Raw genomic sequence first — 26,289 nt, 5'->3', positions numbered from 1 at the left:
CTTTCAGCAACCAAGCTTGTCAAACAGGGAATTCTGAATCTCATTTAGATTCTAATATCATTTTCATGATGCAGAGTAGAAAAAAGTCAAAGATAAACCACTTCATCAATCAAAATTAAGAAACACTTTTCCAGGAGAGTGTTGGTCAATCAGAATTCCAATATCCTCGGATGATTAAACATACCTGTTTCTAAGCTACAGGAAAGAAAGCAAATGTCCAAGTAATTTGTTGGCAATGAATACATTACTGCATCACCTTTAGTGACTAACCTCAACCTATTTTCTCTTTCTTCTGAGATTGTTGGCATAATGGTTATCATTCTGTACAGGTCTGCATGCCTGAATACCTGCAAAATGCATTGCCACAATCTCTTTCCAAATGAAGCAGAAAGAAATCATTAAAAATTAATGTCATGCTGGTTGCTTCAATAGGAGACAAAAGTTCATGTAAATCATTTTGAAATATCACATAATTTTCACTGTATATGAATGGCAGAAATGAATTGACTTTATTACCATTTTAATTGTCATAATTCTAAAAGATAAAAGGTCAGAAGAAGAAAGAGAGTCGCTAATGGTGTTTTTAATTTGTAACATTGAAAGTGAACCCTTCTTGTGTTGAATTTATTTTTATCAAACACACAAATATGTATCTAATTTCCAGATACGCAAATCATTTGAAATATAAAAGTGTGAATTAGAAGAAGAAAACTTTGCTGACCAGATACACCACAATGTCCTCTTCCGGTCCCATACATTTCTATATTGTTAATGCAACTAAGTGTCTGAGGAACATAACAAGCATATTTAGAGGTACCTCTTTCTACATTGTAGATTTCATGAGAATCAGCAAGAAATTTGTCAGCAGAAAATGTCCATCAATAAGGAATATAATAAAGTGGGGGTTTAACTAATTTTAGTTCATGTTGACAAACAATTGAAGGTCCAGTACCAACATGGATTGATGCAATTGGTGAATTTGGAATGATAACTGATATTCTAGAGATATATCACTACAAAACACCATGTTACTTAAATATGTTGCTTTGCATAAGAGTGTCAACACTATGAATTGTTTTATTACTTATAATTAATTAATATAATTATTTTCTTTACTTTATTCATGGTATGTGGACATGACTGGCACGATCAGCATCTGCTGCACATCCATAACTGACTTTGAACCTAAGAGGTTTGCTACGCCACTTCAGTTGGCAGTTAAGTGTCAATCACATTACACTGGATCTGGAGTCATATGCACACCACATTGAGAAAGAATAGCAAATTTTCTTTCTTAAAGGAAGCAGCAGTCAGGAGAACAATGAGATCTTCTAATGTGAGTTGGAATATTTTCTTTGTGTGTCAGGAGCAACAGTATCTTTCCTTTGTTGTCTGCAAAAAAAGTCAAGGCCACCCTTTTCCAAATTCTTTCCTTTCAATGAAAAGCCCGCATACAAACAAACAAACAAAAACACAGTAGGAGGCCCATAGTAGGATGCCATTAGCAACAGAGGAAAATCAATTGGCTACAGTAAGTAAAGTATTAGGGAGAATATGACACTTACAGAAATGGGGAAGAAATGAGCACGCAGAAAATACAAACAACAAGTGTGCAAAGGAATGGGAGCAGTGCAAGCCATGAAGGAACTCTATTGACAGTAACCCCATAAAGCCAGCTTTTTAGAGTCACAGTGAAAAGAGAGATTGGGTTGTATCAGTAGCACAAAAAAGAAAATCTATCTCCTGACATAGCAGCGGAACAGGAGGTTGGTGTTGCTAATGGCACGGATGCATGCCTGGAACCTGAAGCCACTCTGCTCTTAGGTACTCGCCTGGTGTCACTGGTAATTGTATGCCCAAGGAATGTTCTTATGTGATTAGACTAGATTCCCTACAGTGTGGAAACAGATCCTCCAAAGAGTAACCCACCCAGACCAATTTCTCCTCTAACTAATGCACCTAACATTATGGGCAATTTAACATGGCTAATTCACCTGACTTGCACATCTTTTGATTGTGGGAGGAAACCCACGCAGACAGGGGGAGAATGTGCAAACTCTACAAGACAGTCGCCTGAGGCTGGAATCGAACCTAGGACTGTGAGGCAGCAGTGCTAACCACTGAGCCACCATACCACCCAGTGTCCTGCTTGAACACTGAACACAGAACAGTACAGCATAGCATAGGCCCTTGCCATCGATGTTGTGCCAGTCTTTTTTCTTACTCTCAGGTCGGACTAACCTACATACCCTGCATTGTACTATCTTCCATGTGCCTATCCAAGAGTTGCTTATATGTCCCTAAAGTATCTGACTCTACTACCACTGCTGGCAGTCCATTCCACGGACCCACCACTTGCTGTTTAAAGAAGTTGCCTCTGTCATCTCCCTAACTCTTCCTCTAACTACCTTAAAATTATGTCCCCTCATGATAGATATTTCTGCCATGGGAAAAAGTCTCTGGCTATCCATTCTATCTATGCCTCTCAACATCATGTACACCTGTCAAGTCACCTCACATCCTTCTTCACTCAAATGAGAAAAGCTCAAGCTCCCTCAACCTTTCTTCACAAGACTTGCACTCTAGTCCAATCCTGGTAAATCACCTCTGCATACTCTTTAAAGATTCCATATCCTTTCTATAATGTGGTGACCAGAACTGAACACAATATGCCAAGTGTGGCCTAACCAGGGCTCTATAGAGCTGCAGCATAACCTCGCTGCACTTAAACCCAAGCCCCCTGCTAGTGAAAGCCAACATACCATATGATTTCTTAACAACAGAAATTGGTACGCACTTCAACTGCTCTGCAAAACAGGGGAAATATCAAACTACTTCGTGAAGAAAATGATCAATAGTGATGCAAAATAAATCGTAATTCACAAAGTTTATAAAGTGCAGCATAGACAACCTGTTCCTTTGATGCTGCCTGACCTGCTGCGCTTTTCCAGCAACACATTTTTAAGCATAGACAACCTGTTAGACATGGATCATATTTTAGCTGTGTACAAATGCAACTTCTAGCTTGGGGCATCACTTTACATTGACAATCAATCTCTAATGAAATAGGTTCAGAGGCAAAATAATAAACATAAATTGTTAACTACGTTTACAGGGCAATTACTGAAGGAACAACAGAGCCTCAGTCAAAAACCTACAGCCTCCTGTGGTCCCTCCTTCGCTTGCCAATATTCAGGCTGCTGGGTTTACCTTTCGGCCAAGGTTTTCTGCCTCTATAAGGGAGGTAGTGAGGAGTAGATTGTCAGATCTCCACATGGCTGCTATAAGCTCCCCTCTCTGCAGACAGAGCCTAACGCTGCCATGTCGGATCTCTCTACCAGTCCCACGTTAAAACATTAAAATACTACCAGAATCAGCCCGAGCAGTCAGCCCAGGCACGTTACATCCTCAATATCTATATATTGTCTGCATTCAAATTTGTGAGATTTTATCGAGCCCAAGTGAATCGAGTTGTGGATGGATTCGGATCCCACTATCAATAAATTGAAAGCCTCAAGCTACTGAGGTGACACAGTAGCTCAGTGGTTAGCACTGCTGCCTCACAGTGCCAGGGACCCGGGTTCAATTCCCACCTCGAGCAACTGTCTGTGTGGAGTTTGCACATCCTCCCCGTGTCTGCGTTGGTTTCCTCCCACAGTCTAAAGATGTGTAGGTTAGGTAGGTTAGGCTAAGTTGCCCGTAGTGTTTGGTGCATTAGTCAGGGGTAAGTGTAGGGGAATGGGTCTGGGTGGGTTGCTCTTTGGAGAGTCAATGTGGAATTGTTGGGCTGAAGGGCTGTTTTCACACTGTAGGGAATCTAATCTAAATACCCTATCAACTTAGGTGGCAACTTTGAGTGATACATGGACGACAAGATTCCTCTGTTCCTCCACACTGTCAAAATTCCTGCCTTTAACCCTGTATTCTGCACTCAAACATGTCCTTCCAAAATGAACGACCACACTTTTCCAGGTTGAACTCCATCTGCTATTTATCAGCCCAGTTCTGCATCCTATCAATGTCCTATTGCAACCTCCACACTATCCATAACTTCACCAACCTACGTATCATCAGCAAACATACTTACCCACCCTTTCACTTTCTCACCCAAATCATTTATACAAAATTACAAGGAGTAAAGGTCCCAGAACCAATCCCTACGGAACACCACTGGTCATCGAGTTCCAGGCTGAATATTTTCCATCTACCACTACACTCTGTCTTCTATGGGCCAGCCAATTCTGTATCCAGACAGCCACATTTCACTGTATCCCATGCCTCCTTACTTTCTGAATGATCCTATCATGGGGAACCTTCTCAAATGCCTTGATGAAATCCATGTATACCATATCTACTGCTCTACCTTCAACAGCGTATTTTGTCACATCTTCAAAGAATTCAATAAGGTTTGCGAAGCATGACCTGCCCCTCACAAAGCCATGCTGACTACCTCTAATCAAATTATGGTTTTCCAAATAATCATAAATCCTGTCCCTCAGAACCATCTCCAATGCTTTGCCGACCACTGATGTAAGACTGACTGCAGTCTGTAATTAGGAGAAAGTGAGGACTGCAGATGCTGGAGATCAGAGCTGAAAATGTGTTGCTGGAAAAGCGCATCAGGTCAGGCAGCATCCAAGGAGCAGGAGAATCGACGTTTCGGGCATGAGCCCTTCTTCAGGAATGAGGAAAGTGTGCCAAGCAGGCTAAGATAAAAGGTAGGGAGGAGGGACTTGGGGAGGGGCGTTGGAAATGCGATATGTGGAAGGAGGTTAAGGTGAGGGTGATAGGCCGGAGTTGGGGTGGGCGCGGAGAGATCAGGAAGAAGATTGCAGGTTAGGAAGGTGGTGCTGAGTTTGAGGGTTGGGAGGGAGGGGAAATGAGGAAACTGGAGAAATCTGAGTTCATCCCTTGTGGTTGGAGGGTTCCTAGGCAGAAGATGAGGCGCTCTTCCTCCAGCCATCGTGTTGCTATGGTCTGGTGATGGAGGAGTCCAAGGACCTGCATGCCTGTGGTGGAGTGGGAAGGGGAGTTGAAGTGTTGAGCCACGGGGTGGTTGGGTTAGTTGGTCTGGGTGTCCCAGAGGTGTTCTCTCAAATGTTCCGCAAGTAGGCTGCCTGTCTCCCCAATATAGAGGAGGCCACATCGGGTGCAGCAGATGCAGTAAATGATGTGTGTGGAGGTGCAGGTGAATTTGTGGTGGATATGGAAGGATCCCTTGGGGCCTTGGAGGGAAGTAAGGGGGGAGGCGTGGGCGCAAGTTTTGCATTTCTTGCGGTTGCAGGGTAAGGTGCCGGGAGTGGAGATTGGGTTGGTGTGGAGTGTGGACCTGACGAGGGAGTCACGGAGGGAGTGGTCTTTTCAGAACGCTAATAGGGGAGGGGAGGGAAATATATCCCTGGCGGTGGGGTCCGTTTGGAGTTGGCGGAAATGACGACGGATGATGTATATGGAGGTTGGTGGGGTGGTAGGTGAGGACCAGTGGGGTTCTGTCCTGGTGGCGATTGGAGGGGTGGGGCTCAAGGGCGGAGGAGCGGGAGTGGAGGAGATGCGGTGGAGAGCATCGTCGATCACGTCTGGGGGGAAATTGCGGTCTTTGAAGAAGGAGACCATCTGGGTTGTTCGGTATTGGAACTGGTCCTCCTGGGAGCAGATGTGGCGGAGACGAAGGAATTGGGAATATGGGATGGCGTTTTTAGAGGGGACAGGGTGGGAGGAGGTGTAGTCTAGGTAGCTGTGGGAGTCGGTCGGTTTATAGTAAATGTCCGTGTTGATTTGGTCGCCCGAGATAGAAATGGAGAGGTCTAGGATGGGGAGGGAGGAGTCTGAGATGGTCCAGGTAAATTTGAGGTCGGGGTGGAAGGTGTTGGTAAAGTGGATGAACTGTTCAACCTCCTCATGGGAGCACGAGGCAGCGCCAATACAGTCATCGATGTAGCGGAGGAAAAGGTGGGGGCTGGTGCCAGTGTAGCTGCGGAAGATTGGCTGTTCCACATATCCTACGAAGAGGCAGGCATAGCTGGGGCCCATGTGGGTGCCCATGGCTACTTGTTTGGTTTGGAGGGAGTAGGAGGATTGGAAAAAGAAGTTGTTCAGAGTGAGGACCAGTTCAGTCAGTCGAAGGAGGGTGTCACTGTTTTGCTTGGCTGGTTGCCCTGTTTCTGACCCTAATTGCCTCTCTCCCATCTGCTGCTCTGCAACAACTTTTAGGGCGAGGTCAATGTGAAAATTGTGTTTGCTTAAATTCAGCACATGATGTGGGTGTCAGTGGGCAAGCATTTATTGCCTCAACCTAATTGCCCAGAGGGGAGTTCAGAATCAACTATATTGCTGTGGGTCTGAAATCATATGAAGGCAAGGCTAGATAAGGGCAACAGTCTCCTTCTGTAAAAAACATTAGTGAGCCAAATGGATTTTTGCAACAATCAATGGCGGTTTCATGATCATTATCGGATTTTTAATTCTAGATTTTTATTGAATTCAAATTCCACTATCTGCCTTAGTTGGATTCAAACTCAAGTCCCCAGAACATTACCTGAGTCTCTAGATTAATAATCTAGCATTAGTACTATATGGCCATTGCCTCCTTGCAATTGCAGGATTGAATTTAATTAATTTACAATACTTGAACATTGTTGGTCCAATACTTTGGTTAATTCAATGACTTGGTAGTGGCATCAGACGCACTTCGATAGAATGAGGGCTGAATGCGTCCCCTGTAGTTGCAGTGGCAACTAATGCAACTGAAAAGTAAACACATAACAACAATCTGTGGGAGCCCCATCAGAACAAGATTAACTCTTCCTGGGTGTGTCACAAGCCCACAGCAAGATTTCAATTTCCTTGATGTACTGTCCAATAGGATGAATTTTGGAATGCAGGTATTAAAGTAAATGTCAGAGGAACATCTTTTAACTTAGATACCAAAATAGATTTATTGATTCTTTTGAATGCTCGAGTATAGTTGAGACCAGAAATCTCGGAACATCCTCCATTAAAATTTGGGACTCTAAGTTCAAAAATTGAAGAGGCTGGATGCTTACAATGCTACACAGCAAAGAAAAGTAGATTATGGAGACCTTGTAAGTAGCTTATAACCTTTATGACTTTTTTATTGAGTGGAATTGATTGTCTGATTTTAGACATTCTTCATTTAGTGGACTCTGAAAACACTTTGGTTCAAGTAATACAAGAGGGTGGGGGAAAAAAAAACATGATTTCTCTTAAAACAGAAACTGGAAATGGTAGGCAAAAAGCCACCAGCTCTTTCAGAACCTAGTTATCGAGAAGAAAAATGTTTGTGTATCTCTTTGGGCTTGGCACACATTTTTTCAAAACCCAGTTTCTCTTCCAAGGAAAATCAATTCTTTACTGAAGAGGATAGGAGGAAGTAAAGTTTGTTGACTTATTGCATGAAAACTATTAAGGAGAACCAGAGGCAGCATTGCTTGATAAAGAAATTCCTTCCAAAGTACAAAGCCAGACTACTGCTGGGAAGCAAGTAAGTAACACTGTATTGGTACAAATACTAATAAAAGTAAATGAACTTCTGAATAAATTTCACAACCAGTAAAGTGACTGCAAAATCTGCAACAACCAGAATTTTGGAACTAGAAAGAGACCTTTCTAGATTAGATTCCCTACAGTGTGGAAGCAGGCCCTTCGGCTCAACCAGTCCACATCAACCCTCCGAAGAGTATCCCATCCAGACCCATTTCCCTCTGACTATTGCACCTAACACTATGGCCAATTTAGCATAGCAATTCACCTGACCCGCAAACCTTTGGACTGTGGGAGGAAACTGGAGCACCTGGAGGAAACCCATGCAGACAAGGGGAGAATGTGCAAACTCCACACAGACAGTCGCCCAAGGCTGGAATCAAACCTAGGACCCTGCTGCTGTGAGGCAGCAGTGCTAACCACTAAGCCACCATGCCGCCCCACCTTTAATCCTACAAAGAGATCTCAGAGTTTCAGCAAACCCTCAGCAAAAACTCACCATGGAGAAGTACATTTTCAACCAACTAACAAGAAGCTATCTAGAGATAGGAATCAAGTCCTTAGTGGATTATGTTGATGTTCAGTGTATAGAACTTGTTGACCTCTGTAGATAGCAGCGTCAGGATATGAAAAATAACCCTTCTGCAAGGCTGGAGGCACTGAACAGTCTTTTTGGCCGCATCCACAAACTTCCACTCCCTTCAACACCAATGTAACAGCAGTGTGTACAAACAACAAGATGCCTATAGAAAGTTTCCAAGGTTCCTTAGACAACACATTCCAAATCCATAACCACTTCCATTAAGAAAGGAAAGGGCAGCAAATATATGGCCTGCAAATACCTGTCCAAGCTACTCACCACCTTGTCTTGGAAATCTATTGTTGTTCCTTCACAGTTGCTGGATCAAAATTCTGGAACTCCCTTCCTAATCATATTACTTCATGTACTACAGCAGTTGAAGAAGACAGCTCATTACCACCTGTCTCCAGTGTTACTAGGGATGAATAGAAAATGCTGGTCCAACCAGTGATACCCACATCGCACAAATGAATAAAACAAAATATCTTGGCCATAGTCATGATGTTCTTCATTCTGTGCATTTGTATTTGAGTCACCCAAGTGTGGCTACTGGACAACAAGGACTTAAGACCACAGAGTACAACCCATGCACTATGGCAATATTCATATAATGAAAACCATTCTCCCATATGAAATGTGACACATAAATCCACTAATTAAAACTCTAATCCCCTTTCAAAACTTGCCCTACTCACACACATACAGACAAAAAAAACTGTTGGTATGGGTGGAGGGAATAAAAACTGGGAAGGCAGTTAAATGGCCCCTGTACATGGGATTCACTGATATGATTCTCCTGCTTGTCAGGACTTGCTGTTGTTCAACTCTTTCATGGAAATATAGAAATAGAAGCCCAGGTAAGGCCCGGAGACATGACTGTGGGAGCGGTGAGCCCAAGCGAGGCCTGGAGGTGAGTCTCAGGTAAGGCCAGTGTGGGCACGGTGAGTTCAGGTGAGTCCCAAGGACTTGGTATATATACTAAAAATTGAGGTTTTAAAAAAAAGAAAACTTCCGTATTCCTTGCTCTAATGCTGAACTTTATTTATGATTCTCTGTACAAGTCTGTAACAAACATGTAAGTATTCTGTACCAAGGTACCCTGTACCTAACTTGGCACCAAATGGGTGACATTACAAACTTTTCACTGCACTCATTCAGTGAAAATAAAGATTATTCAATTCAATTCAACTGGAACAGGAATAAGCCATTAGATCCCTCGGGCCTGCTCCACTATTCAGATACTCATGGCTGATGAGTGAACTCAGCACCCTAACCCTCCCCTTCCCCAACTCCAGCCCCTTGATGCCTTTATCTATAAGAGCTCTATCTATCTCTTTCTTGGAAAAGAAAATGGAATTTTATTTTAACAGAGTGACTGGTTCATAAATTACAAAGTCTCTAACTAATTGGTTAGAAACAACATTTTATAGCAACTGGTGAAGATAACAGATTTTCTTCAAGATTCAGGTACTTTCTCCTGTTCAGACACACTACCTCCTCTTCTTGAGGTCTGAAGGCTTCTGATAATCTCACTGATACTCACAACTGTTCAACTACTCAGGAACCAACCACATAGTTATTGGTAGGCTGATGGCTTTTGTCATTGACAACAGGCCACCACTCCACAAACCCATTGGCTCCTTGCTGAAAACAAATCTCACTTTGTGAACATACTCTGGTGCCTGTCAACTTGTAAACAACCTCCTCCACTGATTGAACAAAGCAGCAATGTAAACACTACTCATAAAGAAATTCAGTAACTTTTGTTTTAAAAGTGTAGAAATCCTTTCCATAATCCTTGGTTTTTAAAACAGCCCTGTTCCAATTTCATTCACAATCAAAAACAGAAAAATGAAAAGATACGATCTTTAGAATTGCAATCTGATTTCAAACTAAACTGACAAAGCCTTGGTTTCACTTCTCCTGACTCCAGAAGTAAGTAAAAATACTTGTCTGCAGGGCTTCTTTTGACCCTGGCTATACTTGCCCCTCTCATCACCAAAAGGAAAATCTCCAGTGTCTTCTTCATTCAGGCCCTCAGCTCAAACTGCAACCGGTTTACGATGACATCATTATGACCATACACTTGCAGGAAAAGAAGACATTGTTGATGTTGTGAGGGTAAGCATGAGAGAACAGTGCAGTTTTCCAATGGATGAGTTGTGAGACTTTAACTGGTTGCTGAGTTTTCTCCAGGTGGGTAGGGTTAAAGCTACCATATTCATCTCTATGCTCAGACTTTTTTAAAGCTTCTTTCCCTGATGCACAGAAATTAAAAGAGCACACCAACATAGTCACGCTTGATTTTTTTTCCCTGAATGATAAGACATTGCTGAAGAATTGCCTGTGGCTTCACCTCATAAAGAAATCACTCCCATTAAACTGTGCCTTTAATCAGAACTCAGCAGAAATTGTCCTCGAAAGCTAGTATCTTTACAACAGCTTTTGTAAACCTTTAAAATTGTTTAAATTGACATCTTCTCTACTCCATTATGGCGGAAGAATCTTGAATTTTGATCTCTGGATGATATTAGAGTTGGGAAGGAAGACATAATGTAAGACATGTAAGACATGTAAGACATAAGGAGCTAGAAACTTTCTGTACAAATGACAAGAACATCAAACTTGCTTCATTTTAGATTTGTAATAGTCTGCCAAATTTTTGTTATACATTTCAAGGAAAATGCTACAATCCAATACCAACTGTGCTTCAATTGATAGCACTCTTGTCTCTGAATCATAAAGTTTTGGATTCAAGTCACACTCTAGAATTGGCCCACAAAAATCACAGCTATCATTCCAGTGTAGGGCAGAGGGAGTGCTGCAGTAAGAAAGGAGCTGTCTTTCAGATCATAAGATGCAGGAGCAGAGGCTGGCCCAATGATCTTGTTTTGCCATTTGATGAGATCGTGACTGATTTGATAATCCTCAATTTCACTTTCCTTCCTTTTCCCCAAATTCCTTGATTCCCTTACTGATTAGTAATCAGTCCATCTTATCATGAATATATATATATATATATATATATAAAATGATCCAGCCTCAATAGCCCTCCATGCCGTTCTACTGATTCAGTACCCTCTGAGAGAAAAAAAATCCTTCTAATTTTGTCTTAACTGGGTGACCCTTTAATCCGAGATCATTTCCTCTGGTTCTGCACTCTCAAATAAGGGTAAACAATCTCTGTGTCTACTCTCAAGCTCCCTAAGAATCCTATGTTTCAATTCAGTCTCCTCTCATTCTTCTAAATTCAATGGCTACAAGATCAACCTACTCAATCTCTCCTGATAAGACAATCCCTCTATACCCAGGATCAACCTAGTGATGATTCTGGAATTCTGGTGGATGCATTGTTGCCATCTGCCAATACTCCATCCACCTATAACAAGATGTAACCAGCCTCTGACTGACCAGTAGCTTTAAGCTGGCAGAATATCTGTTGCCTGAGAATTTAATTGTGGGTAACTAGGGACGGGCAATAAATGCTCGTCAGCCAACAATGCCCATGTCCCACAAAATGAATAAAATATACTTTCTCTGGACTGTTTCCAATGCCAGTGTATCTTTCCTTAAAGAAGGGAATCAAAACTATTCAGAGACTTCCACTAGTCTATGACGAGAGCGTTGATAATTTTAGTAACAGGTTCCTATTTTTAAACTCCATTCTCTTAAATCAAGATAAATTCTCCATTTATTCAATGAATGGATGGCAGTTTTTTTGTGTGATTTATGCACATGCACCCCAAATGCAGCTTTCTGCCGTCCATATTTAAATAATATTTAGCTTTTCTATTCTTTCAGTCAAAGTGCATAACCTCATATTTTCCCACATTGCATTTTCCCAGTCATTTGACATGTTTCTATTCTGCTGAAGACTCCTTAGGTTATCATCACCATTTGTTTTACCACCTGTTTTTGTGTTATTTACAAATTTGGCTGTAGTACATTAACTTCCATCATCCAAGTTATTGATATATCTTATGAGTAATTGTAGCCTCAGCCCTGATCCCTCTGGTACTCTGCTACTTGCACGTTGCCATCCTGAAAACCCTTTATCACCGACTTTCTGTCTTTTGTCAGCCAATCCTCAATCCACACTTATGTACTACCATCGATAACAAGGTCTCATTTTATTGAGTAGCATAGTGTGTGGTACTATGTCATATCAAATGTCTTTTGGAAATCCAAATATATTACATCCACTGGTGCTTTTTTATCTATTTGTTTGTTACCTCCTCAAAGGAATGCATTAGGTTTTTCCGGTCTGGTTTCCTTCCATAAAGCCATGTTGACTCTGCTTCTTTATTTTGCATTTATAAATGCTCTGCTATTATATCTTTTATAAAAGACTAATATTTTCCCAATGACAGGTGATAAGCTAACTGGCCTATAGTTACTTGTTCTTTGTTTCCCTTCTTTTTGAATAAGTGTGTTACATTCACAGTTTTTCATTCCTTTGGAAATGTTTTAGAACCGAGGCATTTTTGGAAGATACTACCTGTGCACCCACTAGCTCTGCAGCTACTTCCTATTTGGGCCAGGAGACCTACTAGCCTTGCGGCTTATTATTTCTTCTGGTGATAGTTATTGTGTTTATTCCCCCCATCCCTGACACCTTAGCTGCTTGGTTATTTAGTATTTCTGAACACAATTTGTATCCTCTACTGTGGAGATTGATGAAAAATATTTGTTCAACTTTCTGCCATTTTCTGGCTCCACATTATTATTTTCATGGCCTCATTTTCTAAGGACTTTACACTAATTGTTGTCACTTGCTTCTTTTTCATCGATTTAAAGAAGCTCTTACGGTTGGTTTTAATGTTTCTTGCTGGTTTTCTCTCACAGTTCAATTTCTCCCTTTTGTTCAAGGCATGTTTGTTAGCTTTTAAAACTTTTTCAATCCTCTGATTTACACTAATCATTGCTACATTACATGCTTTTTCTTTCAATTTGATACTGTCCTTAAATTCTCTGTTTCACCATGGTTGCTTATCTTCTCCCTCAAACCCTTTTTCCGCATTGAGATATGTCATTGTTTATCGAACTTTTATTCTGTTAAACTCCTTTCCTTGTCTACTCCAGTCAACTCTGCCCTCATTCCTATATAATTACCCTTCTTTAAGTTTTGCACAATTGTTTCTGATCTAGCTTTCTCACTCTCAAATTCAGTTCTAAATTCTACCATGTTATGATCAATGTTCCCTCAGAAACCTTTTATTCTGAGATCATTTATCAAACATACCTCATTATGCATTACCAGACCCTAAGGAGCCTGATCCCTGGTTGGATCCACAACACATTGTTCTAGAAAACTGTCATAGAGTCATATAGCACAGAAAGCTTTGGTCCAATCAGTCCATGATGACCATTATCCCAACTAAACTATTCCCACCTGCCTGGGCTTGGCTCATATCCCTCCCAACATTTGTTATTCATGTACTTATCCAAATGTCTTTTAAACATTGTAACTGTACCTATATCCATCACTTCCTTTGGAGGTTCATTCAATACATGAACCATTCTTCTGATGGTACTCAACAAATTCTTCATTGTGTCTACCTCTGCCAATTTGATTTACCCAACTTAAAGTCACCCATGATCTATTTTACATTACCTTATTATCCCTTGTATTCTCTGTTCCTTTTCATCCCACCTTGGGTATCATTGTCAAAATAGATACCCTACAATGTGCCACATCTTTTTGCAAGATGACATCACCCTGGTCCTGAATCCCGCTCCCTTTGAATTAGTTTAAAGCCCACTCTTGAGCCCTAGTTATTCAACTTGCCAGAACACTGGTCTCAGCATGATTCAAGTGAAGCCAGTATTACCAGAACAGCTCCCTTCTACCTCAGCACTGGTGCGTGTGCCCCAAGAACTGAAACTCATTCCTCCCACACCAATCTTTGAAACATATACAGCAAACCTTTAATTAACTGGCACCTATGGAACCAGGAGTGTGCCAACTGATCAAATATCCTGCTTGATCAAGGGGTCCACATAATCAATGTAAAAACACACACTAAGTAAAGTAGGGGATATATACATCATTGATAAACTTTATTTACAGCTCAAATCACTTAAATAATAATGCAATTTTGCCTTAAATAAAACTTTCCAGCAGACAGCTTCTCAGTTATACTCTCAACTGACTAAGACATCGCAGAGACCACAGGAATACAGTAAACGTTCGGTATTTGAGGTATATAATTTTTTTTCCAGTTTATCGAAAGAACCGGTTCATAAAGTGCCAATTAAAACAAAGTTTGCTGTATTTAACATTTTTCCTTTACTTATTTCACTTAATTCCTTGACTTTATTTAACCCATGCCAATTTTTCCATGGCTTAGGCAGTCATCTTAAAACTATCATCTTGGAGGTTTACCATTTAATTTAGCTCTTAACTGTTCAAAATCATTCAGCAGAACACCCTTTCCAATATCATCAGTACAAATGTGGATGAAAATAACTGGATCCTTCCCTTCCCGCTTAGAGATCCTCTCAAGGAGAAGTCTTTAACCCTGGCACCGGGCAGTCAATGCAACATTCAAGGCTTATGCTCATGGCCACTACTACATTCCTATTTCCTCCTTCTACTTGAATTACTCCCTGTACCATGGTGTTGTGGTCAGATCACTCAGCCTCCCTGCAATCCACACTCTCATCCACAAAGCTTGAAACAGAATATATAATCACAGAATCCCTACAATGGCCATTCAGCCCATCGAGTCTACATTGATTCTCCGAATAGCATCTCATCCCTCGCCACACACTATCCCTGTAACACTGCATTTTCCAAGGCCAATCCACCTAGCCTGCATACCCCTGGACGCTATGGCCAATCCACCTAACCTGCATACCTTTGGACTGTGGAAGGAAACCGAACCATGTGGAGGAAATCCATGCAGACATGGGAAGAACATGCAAACTCCAAACAGATGTCTGAGGCTGGAATTGAACCTGTGTCCCTGATACTGTGAGGCAGCAATGCTAACCACTGAGCCACTGCACCCGCTCAAAAAGTGTTAGACAATTGAAAGGGACCAAGACTCCCTGAGAGCTGCTCCTTAGCTCTGATCTACAACTACACCTTCCTATCCTTGATCACAGGCCAAGTTTAAACCTTAAGGGATGTGACTGCCTCCTGGAGCAAAGTATCCAGGTAACTTTCTGCCTCTCTGATGTTGCACAATGTCTGCAGATCAGACTGCAGATTCTCAACTTGGATCTGAGGTTGCTTGAACTGAAAACGCTTGCTACAGATATTTTCACTGTGGATCACCATGGTGTCCGGCAAGTTCCATATGTTGGAATGGATGAGTTGTTAAACTGAATGCCTTCTGAAGTGGATGTAAAAGATCGCAGCACTACTTTGAAGAGGAGGGGAGACATACCTAGTGTCCTGAGAAACATTTACCAAAAGTATTCTATTGACTGTAAAGTACTTTGCGATGTTTGGTAATGGGAACAGGAAAGTCTAGACTTTTTGTCTCTTAGCTTTCAACATCGGCATATTTCATCTCAATTGATAAAAAAGTGAAGTTTTTCAGCGTCTTGGGAACTTTGGCGGGTCAATTGAAGAAATCAAGGAGAAATCTATTGTCTATTGAGATTTGTTGAGGTATTCAAAATCATGAGTGGTGAAGATAGATTAGATAGGGAAGCTGTTCCTATTTGTGGATGAATTGACATCCAGGAACAACAACTTAAGATGACTGACAAAAGAAGGAAAGATGACTTCCGGAAAAGGACACTTATGCAGCGAGTGGTTAGGATCCGTAATGCACTGAGAGCCTGTGGAAGCAGGTACAATTTGGGCTTTCAAAAGGGAAATGGATAATCACGTCAAAAGGTAAGGGTGGAGGAGTGGGATTAGCTCATGGAGTTCCCTTGCAGACAGCTGGAATGGAGATGAGAGGCCAAACAGTCTAGTAGAATGCTATAATGATTGTAAGGCATTTTGAGAATCAAATTTGTGCAACAATGCTGTAATGCAACTTCACTTAAAACAGGTGGTCAGAATTACATTTGAGGAGTGTTTTCAAAGCACATCAAGAAGAACGAAGAAAACGCTTTAACTATTTGAATGCTTTAAATCATAAGAACACGGGAACAGGAATAGGCCATTCAGTCCCTTAAGCGAGTTCCACTGTTCGCTTCTGTTTTTGTTACTCATTGCAAGCACCGTTTACACAACTGTACATTCAAGCAATTGTTGAAATGCAAACTTCAGCTTGGTAGCAGACCCAATCCCATAAAAAAAACAACATAATTAAAGATTTATTACAAATGGGGGTGCACATGAATGTCATTAAAAATAAAGTTAAAAATCACACAACACTAGGTTATAGTCCAACAGGTTTATTTGGAGGCACTAGCTTTTGGAGTGCTACTCCTTCATCAGGTCGTTGTGGAGTATAAGATTGTAAGACACAGAACTTATAGCAAAAGATTACAGTGTGATGCAACTGAAATTATATATTGAAAAAGACCTGGATAGTTTGTTAAGTCTCTCATCTTTTAGAATGACCATGTTCATTTCAGTTCTTCGATATGTAAATCTCAGAACTTTTTTTACAATGTTATACTCCACAACCACCTGATGAAGAAGCAGTGCTCTGAAAGCCAGTGTTGTGGGATTTTTAACTTTGTCCACCCCAGTCCAACACCGGCACCTCCAAATTATTAAAAATAGACTAGATCAAGGAACCCTTAATTACATTGATTTCATTTTTCTTTCTATCTCTCTGTCTGTAGTTATCATGTGGCAATTTTCTGATGCTCAAATTCTTCAGGAACTATGGCATTACTCTAAGAGTAAAGAATCTGAAAATACATTATGGAAATTACATGATACGATATTGACTTCAGTTCTAAGTCATACATTTACTCTTCAGATAAAAAAAAGCAACCACTATGATTTAATTAAGGGTCTTATCTTCAATCTCATGCAAAACATTGTCTTTCACCTGTTGGTTACTGATTTTTAGCTCATGCTGCAGGTTCAATATAGCTTGCTCCTGTTGACTCATTTTCTTATCACGTTCTTTGCAAGCATCACGTAAGCCCTGTACTTCAGTCAGCAGACTGTTTATCTCTGTCTTCTTATGAACTATTTCTGTTTTCTGGAATGCGAGCTGCAGAACAGAAAGAAATATGAATTATTAATTATTCCTCATAAGTGAGATTTACTGGCTGTATCTGTTCCTCTCTGTCTCACATCTTGGCAGACTGACTTGTCCATGACATTCAGGGATATCTTGGATGTGGGTTGGAAGCTGAGCTGGAAGGTTCATTTTCAGACGTTCTGTCACCATACCAGTTAACATCTTTAGTGAGCCTCTAAATGAAGCACTGGTGGTATAGCCCGCTCTCTATTTATGTGTTTGGGTTTCCTTGGGTTGGTGATGTCATTTCCTGTGGTGACAGCATTTCCTATGGTGAATGCACTTACTGTTCTTTTTCTCAGGGGATGGCAAATGGGATCCAAGTCAATGTGTTTGTTAATAAAGTTCTGGATGGAATGTCAGGCTTCTAGGAATTCTTCCAGGAAAAGGAGCCACCACACACTGCAGCACAGAGGAACTACGAAGAGCAGAAGAAAACCATCTCTACAATGTATTCAAAAAGAACGGGTACCCAATGCACACAGTCCACCGATTTCTCAGCAACAAACCCAAAGTATACAAAACATATTCAGAAATCCTAGCCACTCTCCCCCACATCAAATGTATCTTGAAAATGACTGCCAGACTACTCAGACCCTTTGGCATCATGGTAAACCACAAACCCAGCAACACACTAAAACAGCAGCTAATGAACTTGAAAGACCCTATACAGACAACAAGCAAAACTAATGTCATTTACAAAATACCTTGCAAGAACTGTAACAAACAATACATTGGACAATCAGGCAAAAAAAAAAACAAGCCACCAGGATATATGAACATCAACTAGCCACAAAAAGACATGACCCACTGTCACTAGTATCCATACATACGGATGAGGACACCACTTCGACTGGGACAACATATCTATCCAAGGACAAGCCAAACAGAGACACGCACGAGAATTCCTAGAAGCATGGCATTCTAGTTGGAACTCTATTAACAAACATTGACTTGGATCCCATTTGCCATCCCCTAAGAAAAAGAACAGGAAATGCATTCACTATAGGAAATGCTGTCACCACAGGAAATGACATCACTAACCCAAGGAAACCCAAACACATAAATAGAGAGCGGGCTATACCACCAGTGCTTCATTTAGGGGCTCACCAAAGATGTTACCTGGTATAGTGATGAAACGTCTGAAAACAAACCTTCCAGCTCTGCGAGCAAACCTATATCCAGAACCTCAACCGAGCTACAAATCTGCTCAAAACTCACTCAGGGTTAACTTTTAGGAGAACCTCGAAATCCAATCCTACAATGGCTTCCCATATACCTTTCCCCCATCAACTCATATTATGACATTTGCCTTACATCCAGGCAGCATGCTGACTTTGTATCCTTCAAATTACTAACATAATTCTATCTTGGTGTCTATTTATAAAACATGATATTCTCAACACTGTACCTGGGATTTAAGAGACTAAGGTATAGATTTTCATTCCTGGATCATGTGCAGAGGCAGGAGAAATTCTGGCTCCATAATCAGGCCACTAAATACTGCTGTGTGCACTTCCCATTTTTTAGAATGGGGACCCAGACTTGATTGGGAATTGTACCAGGAACTTTGGAGGTTGTTAGTTCCTGAGGGGGTCGAGACAGAAAGTCTTCCTCAGCTCTGCAGCCCTGTGGCCAAAATTAATATAAAATAGAAAACATTACTCCAGCCTTCGCATCCCTCACTTTCTTCACTCCTACAATGATAGTTGGCAGCACAGCATGATGTGCAGCACCCTGTGAGCAGATTGGAGATGTGCCATGAAGGTACTTAGAAGGTGACCACACATGTAAAGACCATTTATTTTTCTGTACTTTTAATTGTGAAGAAAAATTTTAAAAAGAACTGTTTTAGAAACCAAGAATTATTGAAGAATTAATGCAGGTCGCAAAAGCAAATAACCTGACACTCACTGCAAGCATTCTGCATCCTGAGGAAGGGTCACTGAAACTGAAACATTAACTCTGATTTTGCTTTACAGATGCTGCCGGACTTGCTTAGCTTTTCCAGCAACTTCTACTTTTGTTACTCATTGCAAGCACCATTCACACAGCTGCACATTCAAGCAATTGTTGAAGTGTAGTTTGCACATGAGTTTGAGCCAACACTGTGTATTAATGAAGAATCAGCCATCAGCAAGGAGCTGAATGATTTGTGGACTAGTGATCAGTTATCAATGACAAAAGCCTTCTGCATTCTAATTACTACGGGATTGATTCTCAGGTAGCTGGAGAATAGAATGGTGATAAGCTGGGAATAGAATGGTGATAAGCCATTAGACAACACCAGCTCAGGTGCTCTCCCTGGTCTCTGCAAAAAACGCTACTTTAAAGCTGAAGAAAATAAGATTCTCTTTCCTTCAGTGGTTGCTGTGAGCTGTGACTGTTAACTAATAAGCATTGGACTTTTCATAAAAGTGAACCAGCCATCCTGTACTTCTTGAAAATCTGTGAAGGTAACTTGAGAAGGAACAAGTATGCCAGTAAGTGTGGAACAACAGCAACCTTCCGGGGCTGCTGAACAGTTTCTACTTGAAGAAGTTGCAGCTGAAGGTCCCCTCAGGATACAGAGCAGTTACAGGAGACCCAGAGTCTATGGCGATCAATGCCATTTTCTCCAGAAAAGCAAGGCACATTTCCAACAGAAACCGAAGATGTCCTGGGATACAGTTACGGAGGGCAGCAGAGTGGCTCAGTGTTTAGCACTACTGCCTCACAACATCAGAGACCCAGGTTCGATTCTATCCTCAGGTGATTGGCTATGTGGAGTTTGCACATTTTCTCAGTGTCTGTGCAGATTTCCTTCGGTGCTTCAGTTTCCTCCCACAGTCCAAAGATGTGCAGGTTAGGTGAATTGGCCATGCTAAATTGCCCATAGTGTCCAGGGATGTGATGGCTAGGTGGATTAGCCAAGGGAAATGCAGGGTTATAGGGATTGAGTCAGGGGCTGTGTCAGGGTGAGATAGTCTTTGGATTCAATGGACCGAATCACCTGCTTCCACACTGTAGAGACTCTATGAATCGTACCATCTGTTGGAGCAGGACTTGTAACCAGCATTCTCTTTAATTTTGTTTTTGGTTGCAGGAATCTCCAAGGTCTGTGCTTAGTAACGTCTTCCAAAACTGGAGGTTTATAAAGGCTTTAGGCTTTAGCCTTCAGTGAAAGGCTGATTGGACATACGTATCCTTGGAGCAGGAAATGCTGCTTGTAACCTGAAAGGTGGGAGGCCATCCTGTCCTGTTGACCATCAAAGTGATACTAGAATTTTATGAGACTGGGCTACAATTATTTACAATGTATCGTAATGGCGTGGATAAAGAAAGCAAATGCTAAAAAATCACACAACACCAGGTGATAGTCCAACAAGTTTATTTGGAAGCACTAGCTTTCAGAGTGCTGCTCCTTCAACTACCTGATAGAGAAGCAGTGCTCCAAAAGCTATTGCTTCCAAATAAACCTGTTGGACTATAACCTGGTGTTGTGTGATTTTTATCTTTGTACACTCCAGTCAAGCACCAGCATCTCCAAATCATGAAAGCAAGTGTGCTATGGTGTATAATGGATTATATGTGATTGACCTAAAAATACGTGGGAAGGAAAATGGGATGGAGGATTCAAAGAGTTTGCTGAAAAATATAGAAAGATTTAGTGAGTTAGCAAAAACTTGTTAATGATAATGTGGGAAAATATGATATTATGTACTTTGGCAGGAAGAATAGAGGCACTGAATATTATTTAAATGGATAAATACTGCAGAAAGCAACAGATTTAAGGGATTTGGGAGTCCTTGTGCAGGAATCATAAAAGAAAACTAGCATCCAAGTTCAGCTGGTAAAAGGGAAGGCAAATGGAATAGGACCTTTACTTCAAAGGGAGTGGAGTATGAAAATAGGGAAGTTTACTAAAACTGTACAAGGCATTAATCATACCACAGCTGTGATTAGATTGCTTCTCTTATCTAAGGAAAGATAAGAGGGTGGGGGACTGCAGTACATTCCAGAAGGAGCATACATTGTGAACTGCTGAACTAAAATAAGCAAAGAGAAACTGGTGAACTCTGAAGAGCTAGGAGAGAAAAATCAGTTTTCCGAGAAGAAAAATTAGAACTTTAAGCAGCAAGTATATCACCTTCAACATAATGGAGTGGTGTTGATGCAGCACTGGGTGCAACAAACCAGACAAAACTTAACTGACATCCATTTCTAATAAATGTGAATTAGATGAGTCATCATTCATTTACTAGTCATTTTTGTGGTTTGCAAGTAATCAGTCCCCGTTTATTCCCAGAAACAAATGTAGCTTTCTTGTTTGTTTTATTCTGCACTTTTCCTGTTGCTGACTAAACAGCAACATTTTCAACTGATGTTGCTACAGCACTACATATTTTTAAGTGGGTAACAATGGAAAATTTTGTGAGGTAACCATCCAGAGCTCAAAGAGAAAATGTCCATTAAGCTCTCTGAAATTGGTAAAATTCAATCTGGCATGTTAAGTTGCACTATGACAAAATGGAAGAGGCTTCACTGCACCATTTGGTCTTCCAACTGTTAATTTCTTGTGTTCATATTCATTCTCAGGCTCTCTAATCTGAGTAGGATTGGTAGCAAATTTTAACTGGTAGCTCATTCAATCTACATATAGAGATGTGAGGATAAGTCAATGGCCAAATCTTTGGTTTTACGTCCAAATAACAAAGGATAAACACAGAATTTGATGGATGTCTGGCCAAGATTCAACACAAAGCAAGTGAAATCCCCTGCTTAACTTAATTACAAACCACAAAAAATATTTATAGAGTTAACAAGCAGATTTATAATAGATGACATCAAAACATTAAAATAGTAATTGTTACTCTAGTTGTGTTTCTGTATAAAGTGGATCAACAGGTTGATTTTTCTTGGTCTCATTTCAGGACAATGTTCATAAATGTGACTTTTGGATAATGGAAGAAATAGACATGGGGCGTTATAGTGTGACTGCACACTGGTAGTCAGGATAAATTGTTCATTCTAAGAAATACATGGTGTCCTTCATGAATAAGTACCTTTCTCAAATAACTAAAAAGTATTAGAAGCGTGCTCGATCTTTGGTTCTTCAAAAAAGTAACATAAGTCAAAGTTAAAAGCAATTCTTCTTACAACACTTACTTCCACCTTTGCACTTCTGAAGTTTTCCTCTGCAGTCTTCAAGTCTGTTTTCAGCTTCAAAACAGTCTGACCCCTGCTGTTGACCTGTCATATAGCAAAGAAATGCAATGCTGTTGAATGAAATAAGGAGCTAGGTTTATGATAACATTCTGGTCTAAGAGCTCAAACACATGTTTAGACCAATTAAAAATCTTTGTGAAGTTTAATAAGCACTAACATTCTATTCTAGAACTCCAAAGTCATAATATTAAATTGGGTAATCTGGACTTCTTTGTAGACTCTCGTACTCATAAATTTAAGATGAACTACTTCTCGGTAGAAAAGCCGTTAATGAAATTTTATCAGTCCACTTTCCTCATTTTGTTTTAGATTGATCTTGTTAGCTACTAAAGAATGAAATAAAAACAATAGTTAATATATTTATCTTTAACTGTCTTTCTAAGTGTCCTGTAAAAAATTATAAAACTTGTGCGGTGAGATATCAATGGAAATAAAAATTATATTTCCCTAGGTATGACTCAACAATTACAGACTGACATCATTGTAGCTGCTTATTTGCTTACAACAGTTACAAAATACTTAATAAGCCATTTTTTTTCCCTTTTCTGGAAACAAACTAAAGTTTTACAAATGGAACACTCCACAATCATTCTATTTAAGACTTATCAAAACCCCTTATGACTTCATCCCTCATGAAATTCTAATCACTGAGAAATTTCACTTGGTTAGTCATGACATACTTTGTGAATCCTACTAATTAGCACTAAAGTAAGTACTTTTTGGGCTCCAAACCCTAACTTCTCACATGATATTTACATCATGTTTAAAATAAATTATAGGTGAGCATATTTGTATCAAATTTACACTATTATTAAGGCATCAAATTTAGTCAGAGAATAATTTTAAAAAGTAATTTTCAATTATCATCATGAAACAGATGAGCTAATCATTTATCTTATTGCTGGTTGTGGAGCCTTGCAAATTGGTTTTAATGACAATTACATGTGAAAATAATTCATTGACTATGAAATGCTTCAGGACATCCTGAAGATGTGAAAGATGCATTAAAAAAACAAGTTTTTTTTTATTTTAATGTAGGACAGGTTGTGGTAATTCCACTTGACTGATAATTCAGAGCATCACACTTAATGTTCTTGAAACACAGGTTGAAATTCCACCATGTCAGCTGGTGAAACTGTAATTCAATAAAATCTGAAATTAAGAAAGCTAGCTTCATGGTGACTATTACAATCATTAAAAGACCCATTTGGTTCACTAATGCTCTTGTGCGAAGGAAATCTGCCATCTTTACCTGGTCTAGTCCACATATGAATCCAGACCCACAGAACTATGATTGATTCTGAAGTAGCCTAGCATGCCAATCAGTTAAAGGGCAATTAGAGATGAGTAACAAATTCTAGCCTTTCTGATGACAATGGAAGCTGGCATGATCAGAACAGATGCAATGGAGAGGAGAAACTGAGATATCGAATAGAGACTTACAGGAGTGTATAGTCCAGGTAACTGTGCAGTCAGTGGACGAATGGTGGATTTTGGTAGCCAGCCTATCCCCAGAAATTGAATTGGAGATTTCAAGGGAGGGAAAGGAGAAGTCAGAGATGAATCACTCTCAACACCTCCTACACCTCCATGGCACCATTCCCATGCAATTACAGAAGGTGTATCTCTCCATTGCTCACTGTGGTTTCACTCTTGCCTTATTACGATTTATTATATTCATTAGTGGAAGATAAGGAGGACTGGCAAGACCAGTATTTATCACCCATTCTAAATGCATGCGAGTTCATAATCAGCAGGAGATTTCCTTGCTCACTTTTGGCCTGATGTCATCTGGGCAAGTGTCTGGTGGATGCATCATGTTGGTGGATAGTGACAGAGGACTACAGGACATTCAGAGAAAGACAGAATTTGTGAGCATGATTAAATCAGGTTTTTGCTTGACTAGTCTTTGAGTGAACACTTTTAATTTTGGCAAGGGATTCCAGATATTAGTCAGGAGGAGTATGCATGGTTAATTGGGCTAGGTCCACCTTTGTCATGTGCAGTATCTAGGTCAATACCAAATGATACATCTGGTTTTCTTTTTATTGGCTTTACTCAAAAGATATTTGATTCATTTTAGAGCTTTACTGGATATTTCATATGGAAGTCAAGTGTCAACTTGATTGCTGTAGATCTGGAATTATATGTCAGCTTGAATGAGTAAGAACAACAGATTTTCTTCTTGAGGTCATTAGATAACTAGATCGATTTCTGTGAAAATGGCTAGCATTTTGATCCTAGCTTTATTATTCTAGACTTATTTAATTCAATGAATTGAAACTAATTAGCTTCCATGGTTGGTCTTAGACTCATGGTCTGAGTCTGTAGTCTTGGTCTTGAGATTGGTATCAAATAACACAGCCATTACACCATAGTTACTATGCGTGTTTCCCTTCTTCCCAAATAATTGCAATGTCTTCCCTCACTTCCAATTGCTGGTGAAAGGAAAGCTGAAAGAGTTACATAAAGTTAAACAGTTTAGGTTACAAGTGTCTTTTAGTAAAATATGTTACTAGCAGAAAAGAGCAGTCTGGAGATTAGCAGGATAGCAGAGAAAAGTGAGTGACAGAAACAGGAGAAAGTGGGGACTGCAGATACTTAAGATCAGAGTCAAGAGTGGGATACTGGAAAAGCACACAGGCAGCATCCGAGAAGCAGAAGAATTGACATTTTGGGCAATAGCCCTTCTTCAGGATGAAGAGCTCTTGCCAGAAAAATTGATTCTCCTGCTTCTCGGTGCTGCCTGACCTGCTGTACTCTTTCAGCATCCCACTCTAGACTCTGATAGAAACATAACATAGCCCTAAAATGCCAGATGTGGATTTTATAGTTATGAATTAATGTTACCTCTTGTTGTGTTACATTGTGTTTCTCATGGAGGTCAGTCAGGTCTGCTTCTAGCTTCTGCTTCTCTGCAGCACTGTTGAGGAGCTGCACTGCACGTTGGTTTGATTCTTCTGTCACAGCAAAAAGCTCTTTCTTCACTTTCTCAAGATTATCTTCTTTGTGCAACAGCTGAATACACAAACATTTTAATTAAAGTTGCCATTAAATATCTCAAGTTATAATACTATCCTAGTTAACACATAACACAAATATAATATTCTTACTTGTTGAAAAACACATTTTCCATCATGGGTCTATTTTACTTTGTAACCTGTTCCCAAACAAGTTTACAGTGACTAATACAGAGGAACCTCGATTATCTGAACGTGGTAGGTGGGCACCATTTTGTTCAGATAATTGATTATTCGGTTAATTGATTTTCACTGGGGCTCGGAGTTTTCTGGTAAGTCTGTTCCCTGTTCTGGAGACTAGGCAGCAGCACTTCGTGTGCGAGCCCCTGCCCCTAACCCTGTCCGCTCCAACCCGCTTCCCCTGCCCCCCCAACCCCACCCACCCCCAACCCCGTCCCCCTGTCTGCCCCAACCCCGTCTGCCTCCACCCCGCCCCCCTGTCTGCCCCCAACCCTGTACATCCCACCATGCCCATACCCACCTTCTGTAATTGCATGGGAATGATGCCATGGAGGTATAGGAGGTGTTGAGAGTGATTCATTTCTGACTTCTCCTTTCCCTTCCTTGAAATCTCCGTTTTCATTTCTGGGGATAGGCTGGCTACCAAAATCCACCATTCGTCCACTGACTACACAGTTACCAGGACTGTACACTCCTCTTCCTGCAAGTCTCTATTCGATATCTCCACCCCAGCCCCCTGCTTGCCCACAACCCTGCCCACCCCCATCCCTGCCCTCCTCCAACCGTGTCCGACACCCCACCCTGCAACCCTGTTTACCCCTACCCACCATCTGACCCCAGTCTGCGCCCTGCC

The 26,289-nt window shown here is 40.7% G+C and overlaps 1 protein-coding gene across 2 annotated transcripts in view; it reads right to left on the bottom strand.

Annotated features, from left to right (window-relative positions):
- Positions 1-26,289, bottom strand: part of pmfbp1 (polyamine modulated factor 1 binding protein 1) — a 791,959-nt gene that overhangs the window by 229,328 nt on the left and 536,342 nt on the right. For both annotated transcript variants that reach the window (XM_087995767.1, XM_087995768.1), the window contains 3 exons: positions 25,306-25,473; positions 22,396-22,479; positions 17,050-17,217 (listed from right to left, as the gene is read on the bottom strand). In XM_087995767.1, coding sequence (XP_087851893.1) covers positions 17,050-17,217; positions 22,396-22,479; positions 25,306-25,473 — 420 coding nt within the window. The remainder of the gene's footprint in view (positions 1-17,049; positions 17,218-22,395; positions 22,480-25,305; positions 25,474-26,289) is intronic.

The sequence above is a fragment of the Chiloscyllium plagiosum genome, unplaced genomic scaffold, assembly GCF_037043375.1.
Source record: "Chiloscyllium plagiosum isolate Xiang-an unplaced genomic scaffold, Cpla_swu_hap1 HiC_scaffold_17, whole genome shotgun sequence".
NCBI lineage: Eukaryota > Metazoa > Chordata > Chondrichthyes > Orectolobiformes > Hemiscylliidae > Chiloscyllium > Chiloscyllium plagiosum.
Note: the sequence above shows the minus strand (reverse complement) of the source record. Positions and strands in the feature narration are given on the sequence as shown.